At 38.5% G+C, this 25238-nt stretch overlaps 1 protein-coding gene, 1 long non-coding RNA gene and 1 other non-coding gene across 6 annotated transcripts in view; 2 read left to right on the plus strand and 1 right to left on the minus strand.

Annotated features, from left to right (window-relative positions):
• Positions 1-9644: 9644 nt before the first annotated feature.
• LOC123577488 lies at positions 9645-10035 on the plus strand. The gene is made up of 2 exons (XR_006701873.1): positions 9645-9756; positions 9859-10035. It is a non-coding gene; the product is annotated as an uncharacterized LOC123577488 (long non-coding RNA).
• A 3253-nt stretch (positions 10036-13288) lies between these two features.
• Positions 13289-13395, minus strand: LOC123577584. Its single transcript, XR_006701942.1, has one exon. It is a non-coding gene; the product is annotated as a U6 spliceosomal RNA (small nuclear RNA).
• Positions 13396-14767: 1372 nt separating this feature from the next.
• Positions 14768-25238, plus strand: part of CDK1 (cyclin dependent kinase 1) — a 28439-nt gene continuing 17968 nt past the window's right edge. Inside the window, exons 1-4 of one of the 4 annotated variants that reach the window (XM_045437515.1) lie at positions 14768-14901; positions 17393-17453; positions 23922-24078; positions 24931-25054. In XM_045437515.1, coding sequence (XP_045293471.1) covers positions 17417-17453; positions 23922-24078; positions 24931-25054 — 318 coding nt within the window. In that variant the 5' untranslated portion in view covers positions 14768-14901; positions 17393-17416. The remainder of the gene's footprint in view (positions 14902-17392; positions 17454-23921; positions 24079-24930; positions 25055-25238) is intronic. The other 3 variants (XM_045437514.1, XM_045437516.1, XM_045437517.1) reach the window with 3 other exon arrangements.

Genomic DNA, 25238 nt, shown 5'->3' on the forward strand with positions numbered 1-25238 from the left:
AGGATTAGAGTTAAAGGTGCTCACCCAGGCCCTGCCAGACTAGAAAACCTCATAATTTCTGGGACAACAGGAAGAATACTCAGAGGGACCTTGCCACAGTAGTAGGCCCTAGACTAAGCACTTCTCTGGTCCTGCCTAACAAACCATAAAAGCAGTCCTAGAGAGGATTAAATCATTTCCAAGGAACTTACCTGCACCCTAGAACAAAGCTTAGAAATAGTTATAGGAATACAAAAATATCTAGGCCCTAGCAGTGTAAAATTCGTAATGTCTGACATAGTAAAAAATTACCAAGCAGGCAAAGAAACAGGAAAATACAACCAATATTGAAGAAAAAAATGAACTGAAAACAAAGTAGGACAGACACAGATATTAGAATTAGCAGACAATGACATTTAAGTTCTTATTTTTAATGTATTCCATATATTCAAAAAGTTAAAACACTATAATCAAAGTTTATAGGATACAGAAATAATGATATTATGAGAGATGATTTTTTGTTTTGTTTTGTTTTTTTTAATTCCAGTATAATTAACATACAGTGTTATATTAGTTTCAGGTATACAATATGAGGGACATTTTAAGAGTCTCATGCTCTACCGACTGAGCTAGCCAGGCGCCTATGAGGGACATTTTAGATATTAATTTTTGGATTGGAAAGATCAGGTGTGGGGGCCTGGGTGGCTCAGTAGGCTGGATGTCTGATTCTTGATTTTGACTCAGGTCATGATCTCATAGTTGTGAGACTGAGTCCAGTGTGGGGCCTGCTTAAGACTCTCTCCTTCTCCCTCTGCCCCTCCCCTGCTCGTGTGCTCTCACTCAATCTCTAAAAAACAAACAGACAAAAAAAGGCCAGGTGCTAAAACTTAATGAGTTAGCAAGAAAAAAAATAATATAAGAGCAGAAATAAAAAAATAAAGCAAAAATTAATAAAGAATGTTAGAGCCAAGGCCACCTGGTTGGCTCAGTTTGTAGAGCATGTGACTCTTGAGTTCGAGTCCTACATTGGGTATAAAGATTACTTAAAAAAATAGAATGCCAAACATCGGTTCTTCAAAAACAAATAAAATAGGTGGGAATGTAAACTGGTGCAGCCACTCTGGAAAACGGTGTGGAGGTTCTTCAAAAAGTTAAAAACAGAACTACTTTATGACCCAGCAAAAGCACTACTAGGAATTTATCCAAAGAATACAGGAGTGCTGGTGCATAGGGGCACTTGTAACCCAATGTTTATAGCAGCACTTTCAACAAAAGCCAAAGTATGGAAAGACCCTAAATGTCCATCAACTGATGAGTGGATAAAGAAGATGTGGCTTTATATATACAGTGGAATACTACGTGGCAATGAGAAAGAATGAAATCCTGCCATTTGCAACAATGTGAATGGAACTGGAAGGTATTAAGCTGAGTGAAATAAATCAGTCAGAGAAAGGCAGATATCACATATTTTCACTCATATGTGGAACTTGAGAAATTTAACAGAAGACCATGGGGGAAGGGAAGTTTCAAACAGAAAGGGAGGCAAACCATAAGACACTCTTAAATACAGAGAACAAACTGAGGGTTTGGGGGGGTGGTGGGAGAGAGGGGAAAGTGGGTGATGGGCATTGAGGAGGTCACTTCTTGGGATGAGCACTGGGTGTTGTATGTAAGCCATATCCCCATGGCACAGCATCTGGAGGCAGGGAATTAGGATCTACCTCATAAGCAAAAGAGTATCAAAGAATTTGCGGACAAATCTTTAAAATGGAAACAGCTAGAAGTTATCGGTTAAATGAAATAAGCAACCTGCACCGTGTCCCTCTTGACCTGATGCAGCGTGAAGTGCACGACCTCATTGTGAAGCATCCTTTGCCAAAAACGTTTCACCCAAATTTAATCAAGCTTCTAGACCTAACTGCCAATTACAGAAGGTATTTTATACAATTCAGGGAAGGGACGCCTGGGTGGCTCAGTCAGTTAAGCGTCTGACTTCTGCTCAGGTCATGATTGCTCAGTTTCTCTGTCTGAGCCCTGAGTTTGGCTCTGTGCTCACAGCTCGGAGCCTGGAGCCTGCTTCTGATTCTATGTCTCCCTCTCTTTCTGTCCCTTCCCCTCTCACACTCTGTCTCTCTGTCTCTCTCAAAAATAAATTAACATTTAAAGAAAGTATATAGTACATGGAATATTGGAACAAGGTAAATGACACCATGAAAAACCAATCACATGTACCATGTGGACACTGTCTCAGGAAAACTGGCTTACAATAGTATTACCAAAAACAAAATAAAACAAAAAGCAGTGTTAAAATAGACTAAAGAGACAAAAATACAATTCCTATGTCTTGACTATATTTCAGGGTTTTTGTTTTAAATCTTGAAAAGACATTTTGGGGAAAATTACAGATATTTGAAAGTATATAGGATATTAGAAAGTATGGAATTAGTGTTACTTTCTTTAGATGTTTTGGTTATGAAGGAAAAGGTCATTCTTAGATGCATGGTGAAGCATTTGGGGTAAAGTCATGGTGTCTGTAATTTACTAGAGAATGAATAATTCAGGAAGGCGGGGGGAGGGATGAAGAGAGAGAAAAGATAAGCAAATTTGGCCAAATGAAAACAATTGGTGAATCTAGGTGAAGGGTTCATGGGTTTTGTTATTACTACTCTCAACTTCTTTTGTAGGTTTAAAATTTTTATTATTTATTTATTTTTATTTGAGAGAGAGAGCACGAGCAGAGAGGCGGGGCAGAGGCAGAAACAGAGAGAATACCAAGCAGGCTCCATGCTTAGCACAGAGCCCTACTTGGGGCTCCATCCAAGAACCCTGGGATCATGACCTGAGCTGAAATCATGAGTCAGATGCTCACAGATGCTCATGTGAGAGCCACCCAGGCGCCCCTGTAGGTTTAAAATTTTTAAATAAGAAGTTGGGGGGAAGCACACATACACATTCTCTTTAACACCACATAGAGAAGATAAAACCAAATAAAAATGCAAGCAAAGGAATGATGATTAAGGATAGTAGTTACCGCGGCGCCTGGGTGGCTCAGTCAGTTAAGCGTCCGACTTTGGCTCAGGTCATGATCTCGGGGTTTGTGAGCTCGAGCCCTGCGTCAGGCTTTGCAGTGACAGCTCAGAGCCTAGAGCCTGCTTTGGATTCTGTCTCCCTCTCTCTCTGTCCCTCCCCTGCTCACCCTCTGTCTCTCTGTCTCAAAAATAAATAAACACTAAAAAAAAAAAAAAAAAAAAAAAAAAAAAAAGATAGCAGTTACCTGGGCTTTCGGTACTGGTAGAAGAAAAAAAAAAGAGTGTAAAGAGGATCACATCCATATAAAGTATTGTTAAGGTCCCAGTTTTAAAGTTTGGTTTAAAGTTATGGTTTTCATGGATGCTTATTACTGTATAAATTAATAATTCTATGAATAAAGGTACTCAAATGCACCAAGGGTGAGACTGTAATGAACCAAGGATTACATTATTCCACTTCTGTGTTCATAATCTACCATCAGCCTGCTCCCCTGGAAACACTGAAAATAGCCATTTATCTCGAGTAGAAAATTCTAGTGATGAGAGAAAAGCTAGACCTACAACTATTCAAGAGTGAGCTCTGAAGTTTTCATCCCTTTCATCTGAAGCTAATAATTGTGGTGTTCCAATAATAATGAACAACTATTTTGAATACTCTACCATTAGTGAATGATTCAAACTTGTTTAATCACATTCTTAGTTAAAGAAAATGGTACTCTTCTTCCGTTCTTTAAGAAGACACTAGTGGGGATGAAATTGTCATGAAGATACACAGTATAAGAAGACTATATAATTTCTTTTTAACAAAATTAGTGTTAATATTTCCAATTATCTGTCATGTTAGGGTATCTATTCATTTTATTGCATCTAAGTGGAAGATTGCATGGGGGTAGAGAAGCTAGGCTTTAGAGTCAGAAAATCCTGGGTTCAAGGCTTCATTCCACTTCTTATTAGCTGTCTGACGCTGGGCAGATTATTAAACTCCTCTAGATCTGTTTCCTCATCTGAACAATAGCATTGTTTCATCTTTAAAGACAGTCCACTTAAAGTTCTCAGCACAGCTCATGACATGTCTAATGTTATAAAAAGTAGCTGTTATTATCATACTGAAACACTGAAATTGATTTACTTTCTCTATTTATCTATACACACATCTATTAATTTATACATATATGTATTTCCTACATGCTGACAAAGTTACACTGTTTATTATCAGGAACTGAACAAGACAAATAAGTATGTGAAGCTCTGAAAATCGGGGAAATGTAAACACATTGCTTTAACACTGTTCATTTCTCATTAGATGATCTCTAAGGCTCCATCAGCTGTAACATTGTGTAATTTATAAATTCTGATTATTGCCTTTCCAAGTGTTTAGAAGCCATTAAAATGAAGATGAGTTTATTTCTAGTTTTGGAGTTTATGTTTTTAAAGATGGAAGAGGATGTTCAGCTTAGACATTTTCATGACTGAACATGTCTATCTGACTTTGGAATATGGACAAATTCCATTTAAAATTTGTTTGCTCTGCTAGCCTCTTTGCTTTCCTTTTCTGAAGCTGTTGGGGGAGGTATTCATGAATCTTTTACAATATAATAATTGACTCCAGAGATATTTTGCTTGTAAATATGTTAGCCGGTGTATTCTAGAAATCTCACTTTAGTTCTCTCCTTTCTCCCTCTCTCCCTTCCTTCCTTTTTTTTTTTTTTTAAGGTAATTGAAGAGAGTTATTCTGATTAAAGGTTTAATATATAGTGATCTTTACACTGTGAAGCTTGGAAAAGTATTAGTTAAATGGTAATACCTTGAAATTATAAGTAAAATGTTAGTGGCAGCATATTCTCCCTTTTGGTGTGTGGTGATTGTAAAAACAACATAAAACTGGTTGAATGGAAATGCTTTTAAATGACCACACATCCCATTACACTAAGAGAACAATCTGTTTCTATTTCCTTCTAGTATAAGTTCACGCTCTTATAAATTTGCAATCACAGTGCATGTGTCTGAGTATGTGGTATTTGATTAAGGGAAATACCGTAATTTACCTATTTAACCATTTTCCTATTAGACTCCTAGGTTGGCTCTAAATTTCTGTTATTATAGAAAATGTTATTACAACATAATAAGTTTTTTCAAGTATATGACTTATTCATATAGAATTATTTCCTTATGATAAAATAACGTTAGAGGAATATTAAGTTTAAAAAACTGGGGGGCACCTGGGTGGCTCACTCGGTTAAGTGGCTGACTTCGGCTGAGGTCATGATTTTATAGTTTGGGAGTTTGAGCCTAGCATCCAGCTCTGCTTTCAAGCTCTCTGTTGTCAGCACAGATCCTGCTTCAGATCCTTGGTCCCCTCTCTCTCTACCCCTCCCCCATCCATCCATGTGTGTGCTCTCTGTTTCAAAAATAAATAAACATTTAAAAAAAATAAAGAATAAGAAAAAAATGGTATGGGTATTATGGCTTTTCCTTACTGTATTACTTCCCAAAAGGAAATGTGTGTGTGTGTGTGTGTGTGTGTGTGTGTGTGTGTGCATAAAATATAGGATTTTATCAGAAAAATATTTTAGGATTTTATCTGAAAATGAGTATACCAACAATATGCTTCTTTTCAGCTTAAATTATCTAACCAAGAGTACATATCCAAATTAACTTTACCAATCATACTTTTATGTCTTTGTTACCATTGTCATCTTTTTCTTAAACCACAATCAACTTGGATGCAATGTTCAGGATTCAATTTAAAAGAAGAGTTTCCAGGGTGCCTGGGTGGCTCAGTAGGTTGAGTGTCTGACTTCAACTCAGATCATGATCTCACGGTTCATGGGTTTGAGCCCCAAGTTGGGCTCTGTGCTGACAGCTCAGAGCCTGGAGTCTGCTTCAGATTCTGTCTCCCTCTCTTTCTGCCCCTCCCCAGCTCGCTCTCTCAAAAAGAAATAAACATTAAAAAAAATTAAAAATAAATAAAACAAGAGTTTCCAATCAAGGCCATAATGAGATATTGGTTATTGTAAAAAGTCTTAAGTGCCAACTAGTTTTTTGGTCTGGCCAGGTAGCTTTATTTTTGCCTTTTAAAAATGGATACATTGAATTTATTAACTTGTCTAGAACTACAACCCACTAAATGTACTTGTCATATTTTTCTCAGTCATGGGCTAACTGAATTAAGCTGAAACCATAACAAAATATAGGCCAGAAGAAAAATACTTGGTTTATAGCAGGTAGGAATGATAACTTCATCTATTTTACCAATTTGTCTCTACTACCCTCTAGTGGAATCATAGTCATAATGTCTTTACAGCATTGCCTCCAGATGACAAATTCACCACGTATATAGAGATTTATAAAGTTCAGCTTTATAGAGTTGGTCCCAGCAGCAGATATAATCAACTTCTGGAGGTAATTACCTTTCAGCTGGCATTCTTGCACTGCTGTCTTGCCACACTAGTCCTTTCTGCTCAGTACTGCCAGATTAATCTGTTTCAATTGCAAATGGGATCCTATCACTCCCCTGCTCAGTTAAACCAAAAAACCTTTAGTCCTTCCCTCTAGACTGTTTGAAGTACTGCAGGTAAACTTCCCCACAGTGACTTCTAAAACTCTTCACAATAGGGATCCAACTCTCCTTTCCCCTCTTCTATCCCTTTACCTGCTATCCCTCCAGCCAAATCCCACTGCTGGGTGTTCTCCAAATCGGCTCCCTATTTTTCCTCTTTCTGCCTAGAACGTTTCCCACCGTCATTCCCACTAACTCCCTTCTTTCATTTCCCTTTGCCAAAGTTGGGCCTGTACTTCAAGAACTGGTTCAAATGCACCCTTAGCTCAGCTTTACCAAGCTCTCTCTGTCAATCCCTTGCACGCCAGATACCTCTTTGACACTGTGCCATCCGTTGCATATGCCCAGGCTGCTCTCCTTCAATTCCCATTTAAACATCAGTTTCCCTTCCCAACCCAATGTAAAGGTCACAGCATTAATGAAGCCTTATCTGCCATCTCCAGAGTTTCCCTCCCACCTCTCTTGTGACCCCAAGCAATGTATTCAAGTCTCTGTCCCACTACTCATCACCAGAGCAGTTCTTGTGAGAGATAGTGATCAGTATGATTAGGGAAAATCACACCTGTGAAGTGCTTTACTGTAGGTTAGGCCTGGATCTCAGGAGATGTTGCATGGATTACCCCCATTTTAACACAACCAGGTACTATTATCATCTGCACTTGAGTAAATGAGGTACAAAGAAATAAAGTGACTTGCCCGAAGCCACAGACAGATTAAGGGGGAGAACCAGGAATTAAAACGCTTAGAGGCCAAGAAGTCTCCTCCCTAAACTTTTACCTACAGTGATGGTGTAGCCATTCCTGGTGGGCTTTTTGTTGGGACCGTGCGGCTTCATTGGTTCCGCTCCCACTTCTCATTTCGAATCCATGGTTTGGAATTGGCTATGGAAAGAATCAAATAAAATCCCTGGAGTAGGAAGAAGCTTTTCTTTTGTCTTGTTGAATAAAATGGTCTACTTTTCTCTTTGAAATTTTTTTGTTTTCTTTTTCCATGTTTCCCCATCTGCATTCTGAAACTGTGAAGGGCAGGCTTGGGTCCGATTCTTGTTTATCTGCCCATTATTTGAGCCAGTATTTAGGATAAAATAAGGGCTCCATAAAGTTATCAAATGTGGGAAGAACAGATATCTTTCCCTTTTTGTCTTATCTGGATGTGACATCACTTTACTTGCATTCCCTTAGTACTTGGTTCAAAGTATCTGCTGAAGGAAGATATTTAACTAGGTAGCCTAAAGGAAGGATAGTCATTTGGTGTATTTTTCTTATCTCGGCCCCTCCTCTCAAGCTCAAGGAAGACAGTCTAATTCATCATTTTGTCTTTAGTAGCCCCCAAACCATGTCAGGTGAACAGAAAACACTCAAGTATTTGGTGAGTGGAACCGAAAGAGCTTAATTTCCTGTGGTACCTGAAAGTGACTGTCTCGTTTTTGAAGAAAGAGTAAATTATGTTTCATCTGTATTATTTTACTATTAGCAGTGTGTTACTGTAGCTCTGCTCTTTGGAATTTGTCAATTACAGGAAACATTTAAAATGAAGCAGAGTATTTTATAATGTGAAACCCCAGCTTTCACATTATACACCTGTATAATTTTGGATGACAGTGTATTGAATTAAAATAGAACTTCAGGGGCGCCTGGGTGGCTCAGTTGGTTGAGCGTCCGACTTCTGCTCAGGTTGTTATCTCGTGGTCCGTGAGTTCGAGCTCCGCGTCGGGCTCTGTGCTGACAGCTCAGAACCTGGAGCCTGCTACTGATTCTGTGTCTCCCTCTCTCTGACCCTCCCCCGTTCATGCTCTCTCTCTCTGTCTCAAAAATAAATAAACGTTAAAAAAAATTTTTTAATAGAACTTCATCTGTTTAACACCATTAAAAAATAAACTTTTGGGGCGCCTGGGTGGCGCAGTCGGTTAAGCGTCCGACTTCAGCCAGGTCACGATCTCACGGTCCGTGAGTTCGAGCCCCGCGTCAGGCTCTGGGCTGATGGCTCAGAGCCTGGAGCCTGTTTCCGATTCTGTGTCTCCCTCTCTCTCTGCCCCTCCCCCGTTCATGCTCTGTCTCTCTCTGTCCCAAAAATAAATAAACGTTGAAAAAAAAAATTAAAAAAAAAAATAAACTTTTGTATTAATTCTTTAACTTACTGATTAGAGATCGAGTCATAATCCATTGCACTGTTTCATGGGGATAATTTTAAAAGATAAAAATTTAAAGAAGTACTGTAACTACTGTAAGCTTTTACCTCTGGCAGAAGGGACTATCTTAAGCATAAGCAGTATTGTGATACAATTTAAAGATTCCATTAAAAAGATATATTAAAAACACCTCAGAGATTCAAGTAAAACAACTGCTCTGATCATTTCAACAGCCCTGATCACTTCTCCGGGCTCCAATTATGTTTAAAATTGTTTGCAGCTTAACAGTTAGATGCACCATGTATTTAACGAAGCTTAAGTGTTCGGATCCTGCCTTAGCACAGGCCCTTCCCAGAACTCTGAGAGGGGTGTTCACATAATCATATGTTTTTCAAAAATGTATGGAATAAAGTAGTTTAGCCACAGTTCTGTAAAGCTATTGTTTCTTTCCAGTTCAACTCCCACCAGTTGCATTTCTCCCCACCTGCCAGCAGCACTGACGGGACCATGAACATAATGGGGATTCAGCTCAGGGGAAGCTGAGTGGAGGATACATTTAGCTGAGGCTTAGGGGCATGTAGTTATCTCCAGCACTTCCAAGTCATTGCCAGCGATCCTAACATAGCAACAGCTTCTGGAAATACTCCTTCTACCCTTTCTGTGGACTCTGTCGGCATCTGGAGATAAAGATATAGGGTCAGAGATCTTGTCAGAATGGTAAGTAAGTGGGCAGCGGGTCATAGAGGAGAAGCTAACTTGTGGGAAATTCTTCCAATCTGGAGATTGGTAAAATTACATCATTATGTCATCCAAATGGAACTTCCCTTGTGTCAGGAACACACTCATTAACACAGCATAAACAATCATAAATGCATCAGACAAGTTTTTGGAATCTGGAATTCTTTAGAATCATGCAAATTAGAATTTAGCATAATACTTGTGTTTGTAGGGCATAAGCTCAGAGAAGTCATACGAACAGCTCAGATGTGAAAGAAACTTGATAAGTGTTTTCTCAAATTTGATAGAAAGTCTAAAATCTACATGATGTTATCAATAATGAGGTAAGAAGTCATAAAAACCATTTTGAAATAATTAATTATAAAAAGCCAGTTTGGATTAACCATGTTAAAGGAGAGACTAAGTTATCTTCTTTCTGTTCATAGTAAATATTACAAAATTGCGATTTGTATAAAGAGACAAAGATAAAGAATTTGCCAGCTGAAAGGGTGAATAAACGCTGAAAATATGGATTCCAAAAATTGTTGCCCCTCAGAAATGTAAGGACAAAAAGCATTATAAGGATGTGTCAGGCAATCAATAAAAATATAATTTTCTATGAATTTTGTGACTTTATGGTATTTTTCAACTTTAAACATTTTATAATTTTACTGTTTCTTATTCTCATAATATTCCCTATCACACTTAATCTAGCATTCTTTTCCTTTAAAAATTGCCCCAAATGATATTACTTCAGGCCTCATGGAATTTGCATCTGCCTTTGGATATCTGAGGCCACACGGATGTCATATTGGTATCTCATAATCAACATGCCCAAATGGGCACTTACCCTGACCGTAAGTGCCCCTTAGCCTCTCTCCGGAATGGTAGTGGTATCAGCTCAGCTCATTGTCAAGCATATCCCCTGGTCATCACTGATGATCCTCTCTCCCTTGGTCAACACACCCAGTTCATCCCTCAGGTCTTACTGTCCTAGCTCCTTACAGTATCTCATCATTATTTCCACCTCTCCAAACTGACCACTCCCCTGGTTTCAGCACCTGTTCAGATAGATGTGGAGCCTCCACTGGTCTGGTTCTGATGCTACCTTATTGTCCCTCCTCAGATCTCCTCTTCAGTGACTTTACCTTCCTAATCCCACGTTCCTCATCCTGACTATGTCACTCCCTACTCACATTTTGTTTTTTTCAATTCCATCCTCCGTCCAAATCCTTTAGCAGGACCTGAAAGACCCTTCTAGGTGTGGATATTGCCTGACTCCATAGCATCATTTTTCTGGCTTATTCTCCAACCCCCTAAACTCCATTTATGTTCCAGCAATACTGAATTAATTTCAGTCCATCAAACATGTCTTTTTTTTTTTTTTTTTTTTTCTTCTTTTCAATGGACCAGAAATTTCTCCTCATGCATGTGTCTGCTTGGGAAATTCTTCATTCTTCAAGACTCAATTTAGAACCCACCTCTGTGGTGAAGCCTTGCCTGACCCCTCTGCCCTCCACCATACTCACAACTATTCCTAGTAACCACCATGCTCTGCACAGAGCAGCCTTTACCTATCACACCTTAAGGATTTGCTCCCCACCTGTATGGGAAGACATGCATCTATTCATCTGTTACCTTTGATCCTTAATCATTGGTGAACACATTTCTATTCCTGACCCCATGTTCATTTCCTGAATTTCCAATGAAAGATTGAGATAGGTTGACACACGTGGGTTTACAGTATGGATGCCAACATCTTAACCATAATTCCTCTTTCTGTCTCTTGTTAGAGGTATGAGGGTTGGAGCATGAAGATTATAAATGACAAATTCTTATTATGGAGTTGTTTGAACATTTTACAAAAACCACATTACTTTTATAATTAAAAAAAAGTGCCTAACTCAGGAACAGCCATGATAGTTCCATGTTTTCAGCTGTGATTAAAGGATCTTGAAACTGTATGTCTTACTTTTTCCACCACTTTACTTTCTGAATTATGTTAAGAGAGATCGGTCTTCTCCTTTTGGGTATGTTTTCCAGCAACTTCTGTGAATTTTATCCAGTAGCAAAAAGAGGGCTCGGCCTCTTTCATTCATCCATCCATTCATCCATTTATCTACCCATACATCCATTCATTTATTTTTGGACTAGGTAATACACTCACATGGTTCAAACTTCCAAAGACACAAAAGTCTCCCTTCCCACCTCTGTGCCCCAGGCACTCCTTCTCCTCCAGGCACAGTGTTTCTTGCATCTCCCTTCAGGGTATTTTATGTATTTACAAGCAAATGTTCTTAACCTTTTCATCTGAAAAAATACTTTAGTCAGCTTGGGCTGTCACAACCAAATACCATAAACTGGATAACTTACACAAAGAAGTGTATTTCCTCACAGTTCTGGAGACTGGAAGTCTGAGATCAAGGTTGTCCACATGGTGGGTTCTGATGAGGCTTCTGAGCTTGTGGATGGCATCTTCTTGCTGTGTCCATGCAAGGGGGAGACGGAGTGACCCACCTCTCTGTTTTCTCTTCTTAAAAGAGCACTAATCCCATAGTGAGGGTTTCACCCTCAAGATCTCATTTAAACCTAACTATTTCCCAAAGGCCCCATCTCTAAATACTATCACATTAAGGGGTAGGGTTTCAATATATGAATTTGGGGCAGAGGGAGAGATATTTCACTCCACAGCAATGTTTATTTCTAAAAATAAAACAAGACAAACATATGCAGTGCCAACAGATCTTTTTTTTTTTTTCCTAAATGGAGTTTATCAAAATACAAATATGAAATTTTTAGGAGCACATGCCTTTTCATCCTATCCTCTTCTGTTCTTTTTTCATAGCATGTCAAGAATGGTTCTGAAATGGTTCTGTACCTCTCCTGTGCAGCCCCTTACAACAGTATTCAGGGCTCTTCAAGATTCTGACTCCAAACTCCCTTCTTTGCTTAACACCTGAGGAACCCCTGCACCCTACAATGACGGCACCCTGAATTATCTGAGCTGATTTTCAGTGCTTTCCTCATGGAATTTCCTCTGCTTGGAAGCCCCACCCCCACAATTCTTTCTCCAATGTTTATTCAAATATCCCTTCCTCTGTTCGAATTCATAATCTCCCCCTCTATGTTCTCATTTCACTTTATAGCATAAATTACAGCATAAGTGCCAGAACACAATTCTAAGTAATCATGTGTTCTCCCACCCCCACCACCTACAGCAGGAATTGTATCTGATTAATTTTGTGTCTGGAAAGTACTTTAGAGACACTGAATACAATTTAGCCCAAATAATTAATAAACTGTATTTGCTAAGATGATAGCATGAATTTATAATACCCCCTGAAAATTTAAAAACAAAGATAATTGAGTTAAATTGAAAAATCTAGCATCACAGCTGTGGAAGCTTGTGGTCTTCTTTATGCTGAATGTAAAACGGATATAATGAATTACCAGCTGTTTTTAGATGCTATAAAATGAATGCTTTGCTGAGGCTTCCCAGAAACATATATATGTATATGTATATATATACTCTCATTAAAATCAGTACCCTGAACTGGCAGAGAACAGTCTTCTTCTCTAAAGCTTTCTCTGGGGTAGTCAGTCTTCATTTAGAATGTGAGTTTGGGATTTTAAAAGTAAGTTTTAAAAGTTCTTAGGTTCAGGCAGAGATTTCACAACCCTCTACCTCCACTGTGAATCCCAAATGCTCTGCCACCTAGAAGCATAACATTGTCAAGGCCATGCATTAGTGCCACAAATAGTGCCAGATGACACAAACTGCTCACTGTGTAAAAAGGTACTAAACACTTAAATTAAATGCGTGTGATATACTACCTCTATTCTTTACCCTAATCTGGTGCTGTTGCTGCTGCTGCTTTTTTTTTTTTTTTTTTTAATATGGAACATGTCATCTTTACCCAGGGGCCATGCTAATATTCTCTGTGTCATTCCAATTTTAGTAGATGTGCTATCTATAAGAGCATCTAATTGGGGTCTTATTTTTTTTAAGTTTATTTATTTGTTTTTGAGAGAGAGCATGAGCATGCAGGGCAGAGAGAGAGAGAGAGACAGAGAATCTCAAGCAGGCTTCTTGCTGCCAGTGTAGAGCCTGACCTGATGGTTGAACTCACATACCCAAAGATCATGACCTGAGTTGAAATCAAGAGTCTAACGTTCAACCAACTGAGCCACCCAGGCACCCCATAATCTGAGTCTTCTAATACATATTTGTAGAGTTCACGGTAGTCACTCTTTCTTCTACATCCCATTAAGGGTAGGCCAAAGAGAAATTCTTACTAAGGGACTCTTATTATTCCTAGTTCTATTTTACTCATATTTTCTTAAAGACTTAAAGATAGTTCAAGTGCAGAAATTTCTCTTAAGAATATGGTGGAGGGCAATGAAAGAGAAAGTTTTGGATACTGGATTATTTAAAGTATAATTTAGATCTTTTTTTTTTTTTTTCCTTTCATGGAATTGTGAATTTTTGTGTTTTAAAAAATCAACTAAAATTCTGATGTGAAAATATTTTAAAATTAAAAATGTAAAATTTTGTTTTTAACTTAAAACTTTTTAATTTTAAATTTTAATTTTTTTAAAGTTTTATCTATTTATTTTGAGAGAGACAGGGAGCAAGAGGGGGAGGGGCAGAGAGAGAGGGGGACAGAGGATCCAAAATCGGGCTTTGTGCTGACCGCAGGGAGCCCATGCAGGGCTCGAACTCACCAAGCCTAAGTCAGACCCTTAACTGACTGAGCCACCCAGGAGCCCCTGTTTTTAATTTTTAAATAAATGCAATCTTTAATAAAACACTAAACATTTTAGAAAGTGAATATATCTGTATATATATATCTGTGTGTGTGTATATGCATATATACATATATGCACACATACATATATATACGTATATCTATATATCCATATATGTATATGTATGCATGCATGTGTGAAATGTGCTCCTTCTTTGGCCTAGCTGGAAAATCACCGACTTAGAAAAACATAAATATACGCTAGCTTTAAGTATTAGAAGTGAAAGTAATGGAATCTAAATGTATATGTAGTATCACTTTGAGTGCAAAAAGTTTTATTTTTGCCAATACTGGAAGGGGAAGTACCCGACCTAGGGTGAACGGTAGATTTCTGAAGACTAGAAACAGTAGGACGACACTCTTCTGGGCTGAATGAAAGCGCCTGCGCTAAGACTCAGTTGGCGCCCGCCCTCCTGCTTTTTCTCCAGCCGCCCTTTCCATTTTTTTTCGCGCTTTAGCCACCCGGGAAGGCCCGCCCAAGCGTGGCTGGGCTCCGATTGGCTCCTTTGAAAGTCTACGGGCTATCTGATTGGTGGGCCCCGGACCCTTTAGCGCGGTGAGTTTGAAACAGCTTGCACTTAATTCCAAAGCTGGCTCTTGGAAGTTGAGGTGAGAGCGACGCTGACGTGGTAGCTGCTGCCGCTTTCGTCGTGGGATAATAAGCCGGGTAGAGTTGCTGAGGTCAGGGTCATGCCTACGGGGTGTGTGCTCGGCGGGGGTCGGCTCGGAGGCCCCCGAGAAGGAGTGCTGAGGAACCGGGTGGTATTAGGAGGCCGGGCTGGGCAGCGGGGGTCTGCGCGGGGCCAGGCCGGGCCTGTGGAGACTAGGCCGGGCCTCCACTCGGCTCCGGGCCTGGCCCCGGCTTTCCAGGAAGGTTCACGGGAGCCCAGACCCAGCGGACGTACACCGGGGAGGGCTGGGGCTGCCCTGGCCTCGGAGTTGCAGTCAGGGGTCGCGGTCGGCTGTTCCGGAAAAATGCCGCCGACCTGGCTGAGGAGGCTTTCGGGTCTTGGTTGAAGCCAAACCCTTGCATTGGTTCGACGACGCGGAGTGCCAGGCTCCGTCTTAGGCCCTGCGGCTCCGGCCTGTCCCCTGTGCGCCCTGCTCTAGCCTTCGGGGGCGGAAGGCCAGACGGCTCCGGGGCCAGATACCCACGCCGGTTCCCAAACCCAGGCCGTCCCGGAACACCGAACTAACCTGTGGGCCTTCTCGGGCTTGCCTCCGTGCCCAGGGCCCTTGTGCACCCAAGGCGCTTAAAAACACTTGGCCGAGGCATAGAGCCAGAGGGAATTTGGATATTTTTCGTTTTAATTTTATGCTTGGTGGCTGTTACGTACAATGCAAAGTGGAAAGCTAAGAAATGCGTAGAGATAGATACAAATATATATGTGTTAGTATTTTTATTTAATACTAGAGTTGGTCATGTGCACGTCCCGCTTCCTTTAAAGACCTGGAGGTCTCTGGCTAGGAGATGTAGCCATTGGCATTTTACATCCTGCTGCTAGTACGCAGCCCCAGGAGACATTCAAAAGGCATTTTAAAGTGACATCCTTTATTTTAAACTGTTACAAACAGGAAAATGGAGGGAGGGTAATTAAACCCAACTTTGAAATTGAAGTTTTAGCCATTTGTTCAAAGAGAGCTCAAAGTCTTATTGTTCATTAGGCATATTAAATCTGGATATTGTAAAAAAAGGCAATTATCCTAATTATTGCTATTTTGTAACATTAAAATAAAAAATATTTAAGATTGGCCCTCATGACAATGTAGTGCAATTTTTTGTTCATTTAAAAAGATTTGTCTCTACCTCTGGGATAATTTTGCAGATGAATGTGAGAAATAGAACTTAAGTGTCACTCAGAGTCACCTTTACATATGTGATCTTATCAGTGAGGAGAGGAGTGTGTTAGGAAATCAAGGGAATTATGATTTGGGCTTCTGAAGTTATGTTTCATCGGCAAACTTCTCAGCTGTGGAAGTTTTGAGTGTCTTGTCAGCATTTTAGCAGACATTAAAACAGTCTTGCTAATGGGTGAGCAGTATGGCCACATTAGCTCCCTACTGGTGTCTTTTTTTTTTTTTTTTTTTTTTTAAGATTTTTAAGTAATCTCTCTACCCAGTGCGTGTGTGTATGTGTGTGTGTGTGTGAGTGAGTGAAATGCGCTCTTTCCAACATGAGACTAGAACTCACAACCCTGAGATTAAGAATTGTACACTCTTCTGACTGAGCCAGCTGTGCGTCCTGCTACTTGTGTCTTTAAAAACTGTTTCTTGGGGCACCTGGGTGGCTCAGTTGGTTAAGTATCCGACTTTGGCTCAGGTTATGATCTAGCGGTTGGTGAGTTCAAGCCCCGCGTCGGGCTCTGTGCTGACAGCTCAGAGCCTGCAGCCTACTTTGGATTCTGTGTCTCTCCTCTCTCTCTGCCCCTCTTCCACTCATGCTCTCTCTGTCTCTCAAAAACTGAATAAATGTTAAAAATTAAAAAAAAAAATAAATGTTTCTTTTGAATTCTCTTCAAAAAAATATGAAGTGATACAAATTCAGTCAAATAATATTTACGGAAATGTTTGGGTGTATAACTAGCACACATTGGTGCTTCTTAGAAGTGTTATGTAAAGAGAACATACTTTTGTTTTTTGTTTGGGGTGTATACATAAGTTTGTGTCTAAATTTGAGTGTTAATTTGTTTGGAAGAAGCAAATACTATACTGGTTAAGATACACAAATACTTCTGATGTTTTAAGAGCCAAGAAAGGTGGGAAAATCTTAATTGCAGAAGTCCTTTCCTTTATAAGTGTTTTGGTTTTTTTAATGTTTATTTATTTTTGAGAGTGAGAGCACACAGGCAAATATGTGTGGGAGGGGCAGAGAGAGAGGGAGACAGAGAATCCCAAGTAGGCTCTTTGCTGTCAGCAAGCACTGAGACTGCCCTGGGGCTCAACTCAGTAACCGAGATATGACCTGAGCCTAAGCTGGACACTTAACCTACTGGGCAACCCAGGTGCCCCTGTACGTGTTGTTTTTACGTAACTAATATTAATGGGAAATTAATGCTGTACTAGAGACTGGAAAATGCTTTACACATTGTATCTCATTACAAACTTTAAACCACCTTTTGAGTTATAGTGGCAGGTGATCATGTGATCAAATTAGTTTTTCCTCTCATTCTAGGATCTACCATATCTACGATTAACTATGGAAGACTATACCAAAATAGAGAAAATCGGAGAAGGTGAGTGTTTTTAATACCCAAGTTTTAAAAAAGGATTTTGTAATGCTTATAACATCTGTGACATAAAGACATGTAAATATTAAAATCAAATCTTTATCTTGTGCTAATGTGCATTAATTATATGTTCTTTACATGGTAACTTAAACACAAAAATGTTCATATCCAAGAGAATTGAAATTATTCTGATATGCTTACCTGGCAACCCTCTTCCCCCCAATTATCTTAAATATGAAACACTTAAAGCAGTATTTATAATTTGAGAAGACTGTTGATAACTCGTATGTGTGTTGGGAAAGATTAGGGCAGTAGAATTAGGTTTAACAGTGTACTTTTAATCTCCTACAATTGTTTTTAAGGTAAATATTTTTACCTAAACTTTCTAAGCTGCTACAATAAGCTATTAAGCCAATTTAAATAAGTTTTCTATAGTTTCCCTAGATTTAAATGATCTGTCTTGTTTACATGTTTAAACAATTCTAAACCAATAACTCTTATGTATAATTATTCATTCCCTTTCTGTAGTACTTTCATTAAAGTTTTTAAAGAATGTTTATATGGCATAAGTGATGGGTAAAAATATCCCTTTACCTTTTTCCCCCTAACATAAAATCTAACTTTCTTTTATTTATTTTTAATTTTTAAAGTTTATTTATTTATTTTTGAGAGAGAAGGATAGAGAACATGTGAGTGAGGGAGAGGCATGAGGGAGAGAGAATCCCAAACAGGCTCTGCTCGGCCAGCATCAAAGCCCTATGCAGGCTTGAACCCATAAACCCTGAGATCATGACCTGAGCTAAAATCAAGAGTCAGATGCTTAACTGACTGAGCCATTCAGGCGCCCCAAGAGCATCTAAGTTTCTATATAAAAGTCTTGGTATTAACATTCTAAACTCTATAGGAATAAATGGTACAACTTATACTATTAGAGTCTAATTTATGTAGGGTTTGTTTTTTGTTTTTTTAATTTTTTTTTTTTATTTTTGAGAGCATGAGCAGGGGAGGGGTAGAAAGAGGGAGAGAGAATCCCAAGCAGGCTCTGCTCTGGTACAATTCGGTGCTCAATTCCAGGAACCGTGAGAAAATGCAAAACCTGAGCTGAAATCAAAGGTCAGATGCTCAACCGACATAGACACCCCTATGTATGTAGATTCTGTTTCACGGATGTTTCTGACTAGTGTATTGTTAGTGTTCTCCAAAACTATACTTGTACAAGGAGTACTACTAAAAAGCCAAGGGCAGAATACTGGAAAGAATTTAGTAAGATACTAATGATATGTTTGGGTGGTGGTTGGGTTAGAGATTGATTCTTGTTCTTAACTTACAAATGTTAGATGATTTTTTAAAAAAATCACTTAGATACTTTATTAACACCTGGTCAACTAAGCTAGTCTTGTTTCTGAGTTAAAAATAGGTTTGATTAACAGACTTAATGTTTTCTGCTTTGAGTTTTTCTTAAGTCTTCAGAGAATTTAATGAGTTCTGATTTTTAGTTTGGAATAAAAAGAAACATTCTTTTTGTGTAAATGTGTTTTTCTTTGAAACTCTGGAACTCCTAACATGCAAGAGACTACAGATTTGACTCTTGAGGAAGGTACTGTAATTGCTACTACAAATAGAAGTGGTTCAGAGCGTAATCTGAAATGTAGTCTATTTACTGGAGTTACAAGCCTCCCCAATTCTTCTACATGATACCTCCTCATATGCCTTGTTCTTTGACCTCTGGACCTTTGGCAATGGCAATTCTTTCAATTTGTTTTCCTTAATATCCTTTTTCTTTGCTACACTGTAAGTAAGCTTTGTGAGGTTTGGGATTTTGTCTTGTTCACAGCTGTTTGAACAGTGCCTGGTAGTAGTGTCCAGCACTATTGGATGTAGTCAAATATTTGATAATAACATCAGTTTCCCTTAGTGTTTTTTCCTGTTTCTTTTTCTGGCTTGTATTGTTTTGACTACTCCAGTGCCTGGCAGTTTTAGATTATGTGGTGAACATTTTTTTTTTCTTAAATTTTTTTTTCTAATGATTATTTATTTTTGAGAGAGACAGAGACAGAATGTGAGTGGGTTAGGGGAAGAGAGAGGGGGAGACACAGAGTCTGACGCAGGCTCCAGGCTCTGAGCTGTCAGCACAGAGCCTGATGTGGGGCTTGAACTCAACGAGCTGTGAGATCATGACCTGAGCTGAAGTCTGACACACTCAACTGACTGAGCCACCCTGGCGCCCCTTTGGTGGACATTGTTTTTGAAAAAATAAATTGTACAAATAATTTAAGGCCTAGACGATATCTTTCACACAGTATTTTCTTTTGCTTTTTGCCAGATACCTGGTCAAATTTTAACATTATAGTACTGATTTGAAAAGTTAAATTTCTTTCCCTCAACTTTTTATTTTATTTCTAAACATACAGAGAAGTTGAAAAATAAATTTAATGAACCTGTAATACCTTTTACCAAGATGTTAGTTTTGTCACATTTACTTTATTATCTGTGTTTTAGCATATTGTTTTTCTGTTGACCAGTGTAAAGTAAGTTGTAGTGGTGTGCTTTACTTTTTATTTTTTTAATTTAAATCCAAGTTCGTTAACATAGTGTAATAATAATTTGAGGAATAGAATTTACTGATTCATCACTTACATTTAACACCCTCTGTTCATCCCAATAAGTGTCTTCCTTAATGCCCCTCACCCCTTTAGCCCTTCTCCCACCCAACACTCCACCAGCAACCCTCAGTTTGTTCTCTGTATTTAAGAGTCTCTTGAGATTTGCCTCCCTCTCTGTTTTTGTCTTATTTTTTCTTTCCTTCCCTTATGTTCATCTGTTTTGTATCTTAAATTCTACATGAGTGAAATCCTGATATTTGTCTTTGACTGACTTCACTTAGTATAATATACTCTAGTTCCATCCACATTGTTGCAAATGGCAATCTTTCATTCTTTCTCATTGCCGAATAATATTTCGTTGTACATATGTACACCACATCTTCTTTATCCATTCGTCAGTCGATGGACATTTGGGTAGTTTTCATACTTTGGCTATTGTTGATAGTGCTGCTATAAACATTGGGGTGCATGTGCCCCTTCAAATCAACATTTTTGTATCCTTTGGATGAATACCAAGTAGCACAATTGCTGGGTTGAGGGGTAGTTCTATTTTTAACTTTTGAGGAGCCTCCATACTGTTTTCCAGGGTGGCTGCATATATGTCTTACTTCTAATACTTCTGTATGGATCTTCTGAAGATCTAGTCAGTGTTCTGCATTTCATTTAGTGATTGATATCTCCTTAATCTTTTCTAACTTAGAATAGTTCCCCTACCTTTTCTATCTTGACACGTTGAGTTTTTTTTTATTAAAAATTTTTTTAATGTTTTATTTATTTTTGACAGAGAGAGAGCATGAGCGGGGGAGGGTCAGAGAGAGAGGGAGACACAGAATCTGAAGCAGGCTCCAGGCTCTGAGCTGTCAGCACAGAGCCCCACGCGGGGCTTGAACTCACAGACCGCTAGATCATGACCTTAGCCGAAGTCGTACGCTCAACCGACTGAGCCACCCAGGCGCCCTGACACTTTTAGTTTTTGACAACCTGATTCATTTCTTAAATATAGACTTTTCTTATTTCAGTTATTACAAAGACATTTTCTGGTTTCTTCTAAATTACAAAGATCTGAGTGTTGTCACTTTAGTTTTTGAACTCTATCATGAGAAAACATCTTTTTGGATCATGGTAGCTATATCCATGATGTGGGACCTAACTTGGCCTTTATTCACTCAATAAATATGTGTTAAATAAAGGTTTTGTGCTTAGCATTTAGAGTCTCCATAACTTTGACTATAACATTTTTAAAAATTTAATAATGTTTAATTCATTTCAGAGTACATACCATGCATGCATCTTATAAATAATTTTTGGTAATTGCCTAGTAGAATCATTCTGGTCTGTTTAACTAGAGCTCTGTACCAGTAGTTATGAGGGGTAATGGCTCAAAAAGAGAAAGAAGAGAACCATAGAGCACTTGTGATTTCTAAAATTGGGTAAATACTAAGTGTTGGCTATAAGTTAATTAATTGTTATGAGTAAATTTTAGACCTTGATGAGGTTGTACACTTGAAGGAAAGAAAGAATATTAGGGGAAAAAATTTAGTCCTGAATTTACCATTAACTGCTTGTATTATATTTATGCAAGTGATGATTCTTCCCGAGTCTGCTTTCATGGTGTGCCAGGTGATTGTGCTTCTGACTTAACTACTTTTGTGTTTTTTGATGCAAGTATGATTTATACCCAAAAAATGGACAGATTTTAAGTGTACAGAAAGTTACCAATTTTTAAAGATGGTTGTAAAGATCCATAAAATTGAGGTTTTTAAAATCTGGAATGACTTTGGTTGTCCAAGAGTCACAGTTAATCCAGATTTAATCAAAATAATGTGAAATGGCTCTTTAGTCAAATTCTGTCTTTAAAATGACACCAGTATTTAGGAAGACCCACTATTGTATAGAATTAAAAAAAATTTTTTTTGGATTTGGATGTTTATTTTTGAGAGCGACAGAGCATGAGTGGGGGAGGGGTGCGCGCGCGCGCACACACACACACACACACACACACACACACACACACGCACAGAATCTGAAGCAGGCTTCAGGCTCTGAGCCATCAGCACAGAGCCTGACATGGGGCTTGAACTCACGAACCATGAGATCATGACCTGAGCCTAAGTCAGTTAACTGAACCACCCAGGCACCCCTAGAATTTCTCTTTAAAACAAAATTAGGGGATCCTGGCTGGCTCACTTGGTAGAGTATGCAACTTTGGATCTCAGGGTTATGAGTTCAGGCCCTATGTTGGGTGTTGAGATTACTCAAAAATAAAATCTTAAAACAAAATTAGAACAAAGTTTATATAACATCAGTTTGCCACTCACCAAACCATCTCTAATAATCTAATTAAGCCAGTAGATAATTTGTGATAGTAGTTCTTAGCCTTTTTAAAAACATTGCTACCTTTGGAGAAACTGGTAAAAACTAGAATAGATCTCTTTAGAAAAATGTACTCTAATCACTTTTGAAGTTATACTGATGTTACAGAAGAATAATAAGGTATTCAGTAAAATTTTATGTATAGTCAAGCAGTTCAGGATCTCCCTAAATTTTCCAATTCCAGTTTAAAGATTGTATTTATTTAAGATTTTATGTATTTATTTTAATTTGAAAAAAATTTTTTAATGTTTATTTTTGAGAGACAGCATGAGCAGGGAAGGGGCAGAAAGAGTGGGCGACACAGAATCCAAAACAAGCTCCAGCTTCTGAGCTGTCAGCACAGACCCCAACTTGGGGCTGGGACTCGCAAACTGTGAGATCATGACCTGTGCCAAAATCGAATCCCTAACTGAGCCACCGACGTGCCCCTGTTTATTTTAATTTTAAGTAGGCTTCACGCCCATCATGGGGCTTGACCTCATGACCCTGAGATCAAGAGTCACATGTTTCACCTACTGAACCAGGCACCCCTCCCACTCCAGTTTTAAAATGCACTAAATCTGGGGACTAAATGTGTCCTGTATATGAACTTTTTAAATCAACTAACCTGCCTCCCTTAATATTGCCACTTCTGTCCTCTGTATCCACCCTTCTCCTGCCCAAGATCCCTTATATTGACATTGTTACTCCTTATCTGAAGCCTATATATCCAAATCAGTGTTCTTGTTAACTTCAGAATGGGTGGGAGGCTTTCCTACTATATAGTAGATATTGTGAACTTTAATAGATTTTATAAATATATATTTTGTAATGTTTGTTTATCTTTGAGAGACTGAAAGCATGAGCAGTGGAAGGGCAGGGAGAGCGGGATACAGAGGATCTGAAGCAGGCCCTGTGCTGATAGCAGAGAGCTTGATGCTGGGCTTGAACTCATGAACCTTGAGATTATGACCTGAGCCAAAGTCAGATGCTTAAAACGACTAAGCCACCCAGGTGCTCCATATTTAATAAATATTTAATAAAATATTTTAGCCCCATTCTTTTTTAGATAAGGGTTGAGTATGTATTTGATATGCATAAAGCAGTCTATACAAAGTTTTCTGAAAGTGTCACAGTGACTCCTGTTAATTCCTCAGCCCAAATCCTCACCCTGTATTTTATGCCTGCTTTATTGTTAGATTGGATGTTTGAAAAGAGATAAATTTCGATCTGCAAAGGATCCGTTTTCTTCTCTAAAATGTGCTGGGAAATTGTTATTTAAATGTATGGGAAAATTGTGATGACTACATGAACTTTATTTCTAAACTATAGATGTGATAAGTTGTAGTTACCCGCAATTTCTTTTTGGAAGTGATGAGAGTATCATCATGAGTATGATACTTCCTGGCTGGTCACAGTAGACATTTCTATCACGTGACATTTTACAAGATGAGTCATTTTGTAAAATCTTAGTTTGTGGAGGGTGTCGTATAGTAGACATTTACTTTGTCTATTTCAGGTACCTATGGAGTTGTGTATAAGGGTAGACACAAAACTACAGGTCAAGTGGTAGCCATGAAGAAAATCAGACTAGAAAGTGAAGAGGAAGGGGTTCCTAGTACTGCGATTCGGGAAATTTCTCTATTAAAAGAACTTCGTCATCCAAATATAGTCAGGTATGGTATATTTGAATTTAAACCATTTTCCGCATACTATTTCAAGTGTGAATTTCAACGTAGAAACTTTTACATTTGCTTAATATCTGGTCTAATTGCTGAGCAGAAGAGAACCCTACTATTTTTGTTAATTGGGGGTGCCAGGCATAGGAAAAATGGGCTGTTAAAACAGGAGCAGGGTGATAAGAGATTAGTATTGGGAGCTGAAAACTCAAGGTAAACCAGCCAAGGGAGAAAAAAGTCCTTTTTCACAGACCTTTATCACCTATACCAGTCTGAGCTTTGGTCCTTGAAGACCTCTTAATCAGAGTCCTAAGACAGGTAGTTCTGTCAGATGAAAAAGAAAAGTGTTTTTCTTCCTTTTAACTATTTGGATTGGTATTGGCGGGGAGGGAGGGTGTTTCCTAACAGGCCAAGTTACGGTTAAATTGCATTTTTCTGGGGTTGGAGATAATGAGCAACTGTTAAGGGTTCCTAATAAATTTTAAAATTTATTTCTGTAATTCACTTCAGTGAAAAAACAAACTCTGAGCAACAAGTAGTCAACCTAGAAATGTTCTTTTGTAATAGAAGTGGTTTGACAGTTAGTACCTTCTGTATAATATTACGTAATTTTCAGTTGCTGCCCTGAGAGTCCTTTCTCAAATTCTAGTTTAGAACTAAGGTTTTCATTACTAGGGAAGCTACCATCTCTTCTTTCCCAAAACAGTATGTACTTTTTGTTGGTACAGAACATTTCTTAAAGCTTCACTTTCTGTGATAGCCACTGTTAAGTTTATGGAAGTTTTATTTTGTGAGAGGTCAAAAATGTTTCGTAGATATTTTTTTCCATATAATTGTTTTGTTCTTCAGTCTTCAAGATGTGCTTATGCAAGATTCCAGGTTATATCTCATCTTTGAATTCCTTTCCATGGATCTCAAGAAATACTTAGATTCCATCCCTCCTGGTCAGTTCATGGAATCTTCACTTGTTAAGGTAAAAAGCTTACTTAAGTTTATTAGTATTTATCCATTGTGAGTGTAAAGGGTCTATTCTGTAGAAGTTCCTGTGTTTTGGGGGAATATCCTCGGAAAGAGTGTTAGGAGGTAGAACTAGGAAGATTTTTTTTCCACAGTCTATAGGTTAGATTGTTACCCCTTTTATTACTAGATAGTGCTTC

The sequence above is a fragment of the Leopardus geoffroyi genome, chromosome D2 (genome assembly GCF_018350155.1).
Source record: "Leopardus geoffroyi isolate Oge1 chromosome D2, O.geoffroyi_Oge1_pat1.0, whole genome shotgun sequence".
Lineage (NCBI taxonomy): Eukaryota > Metazoa > Chordata > Mammalia > Carnivora > Felidae > Leopardus > Leopardus geoffroyi.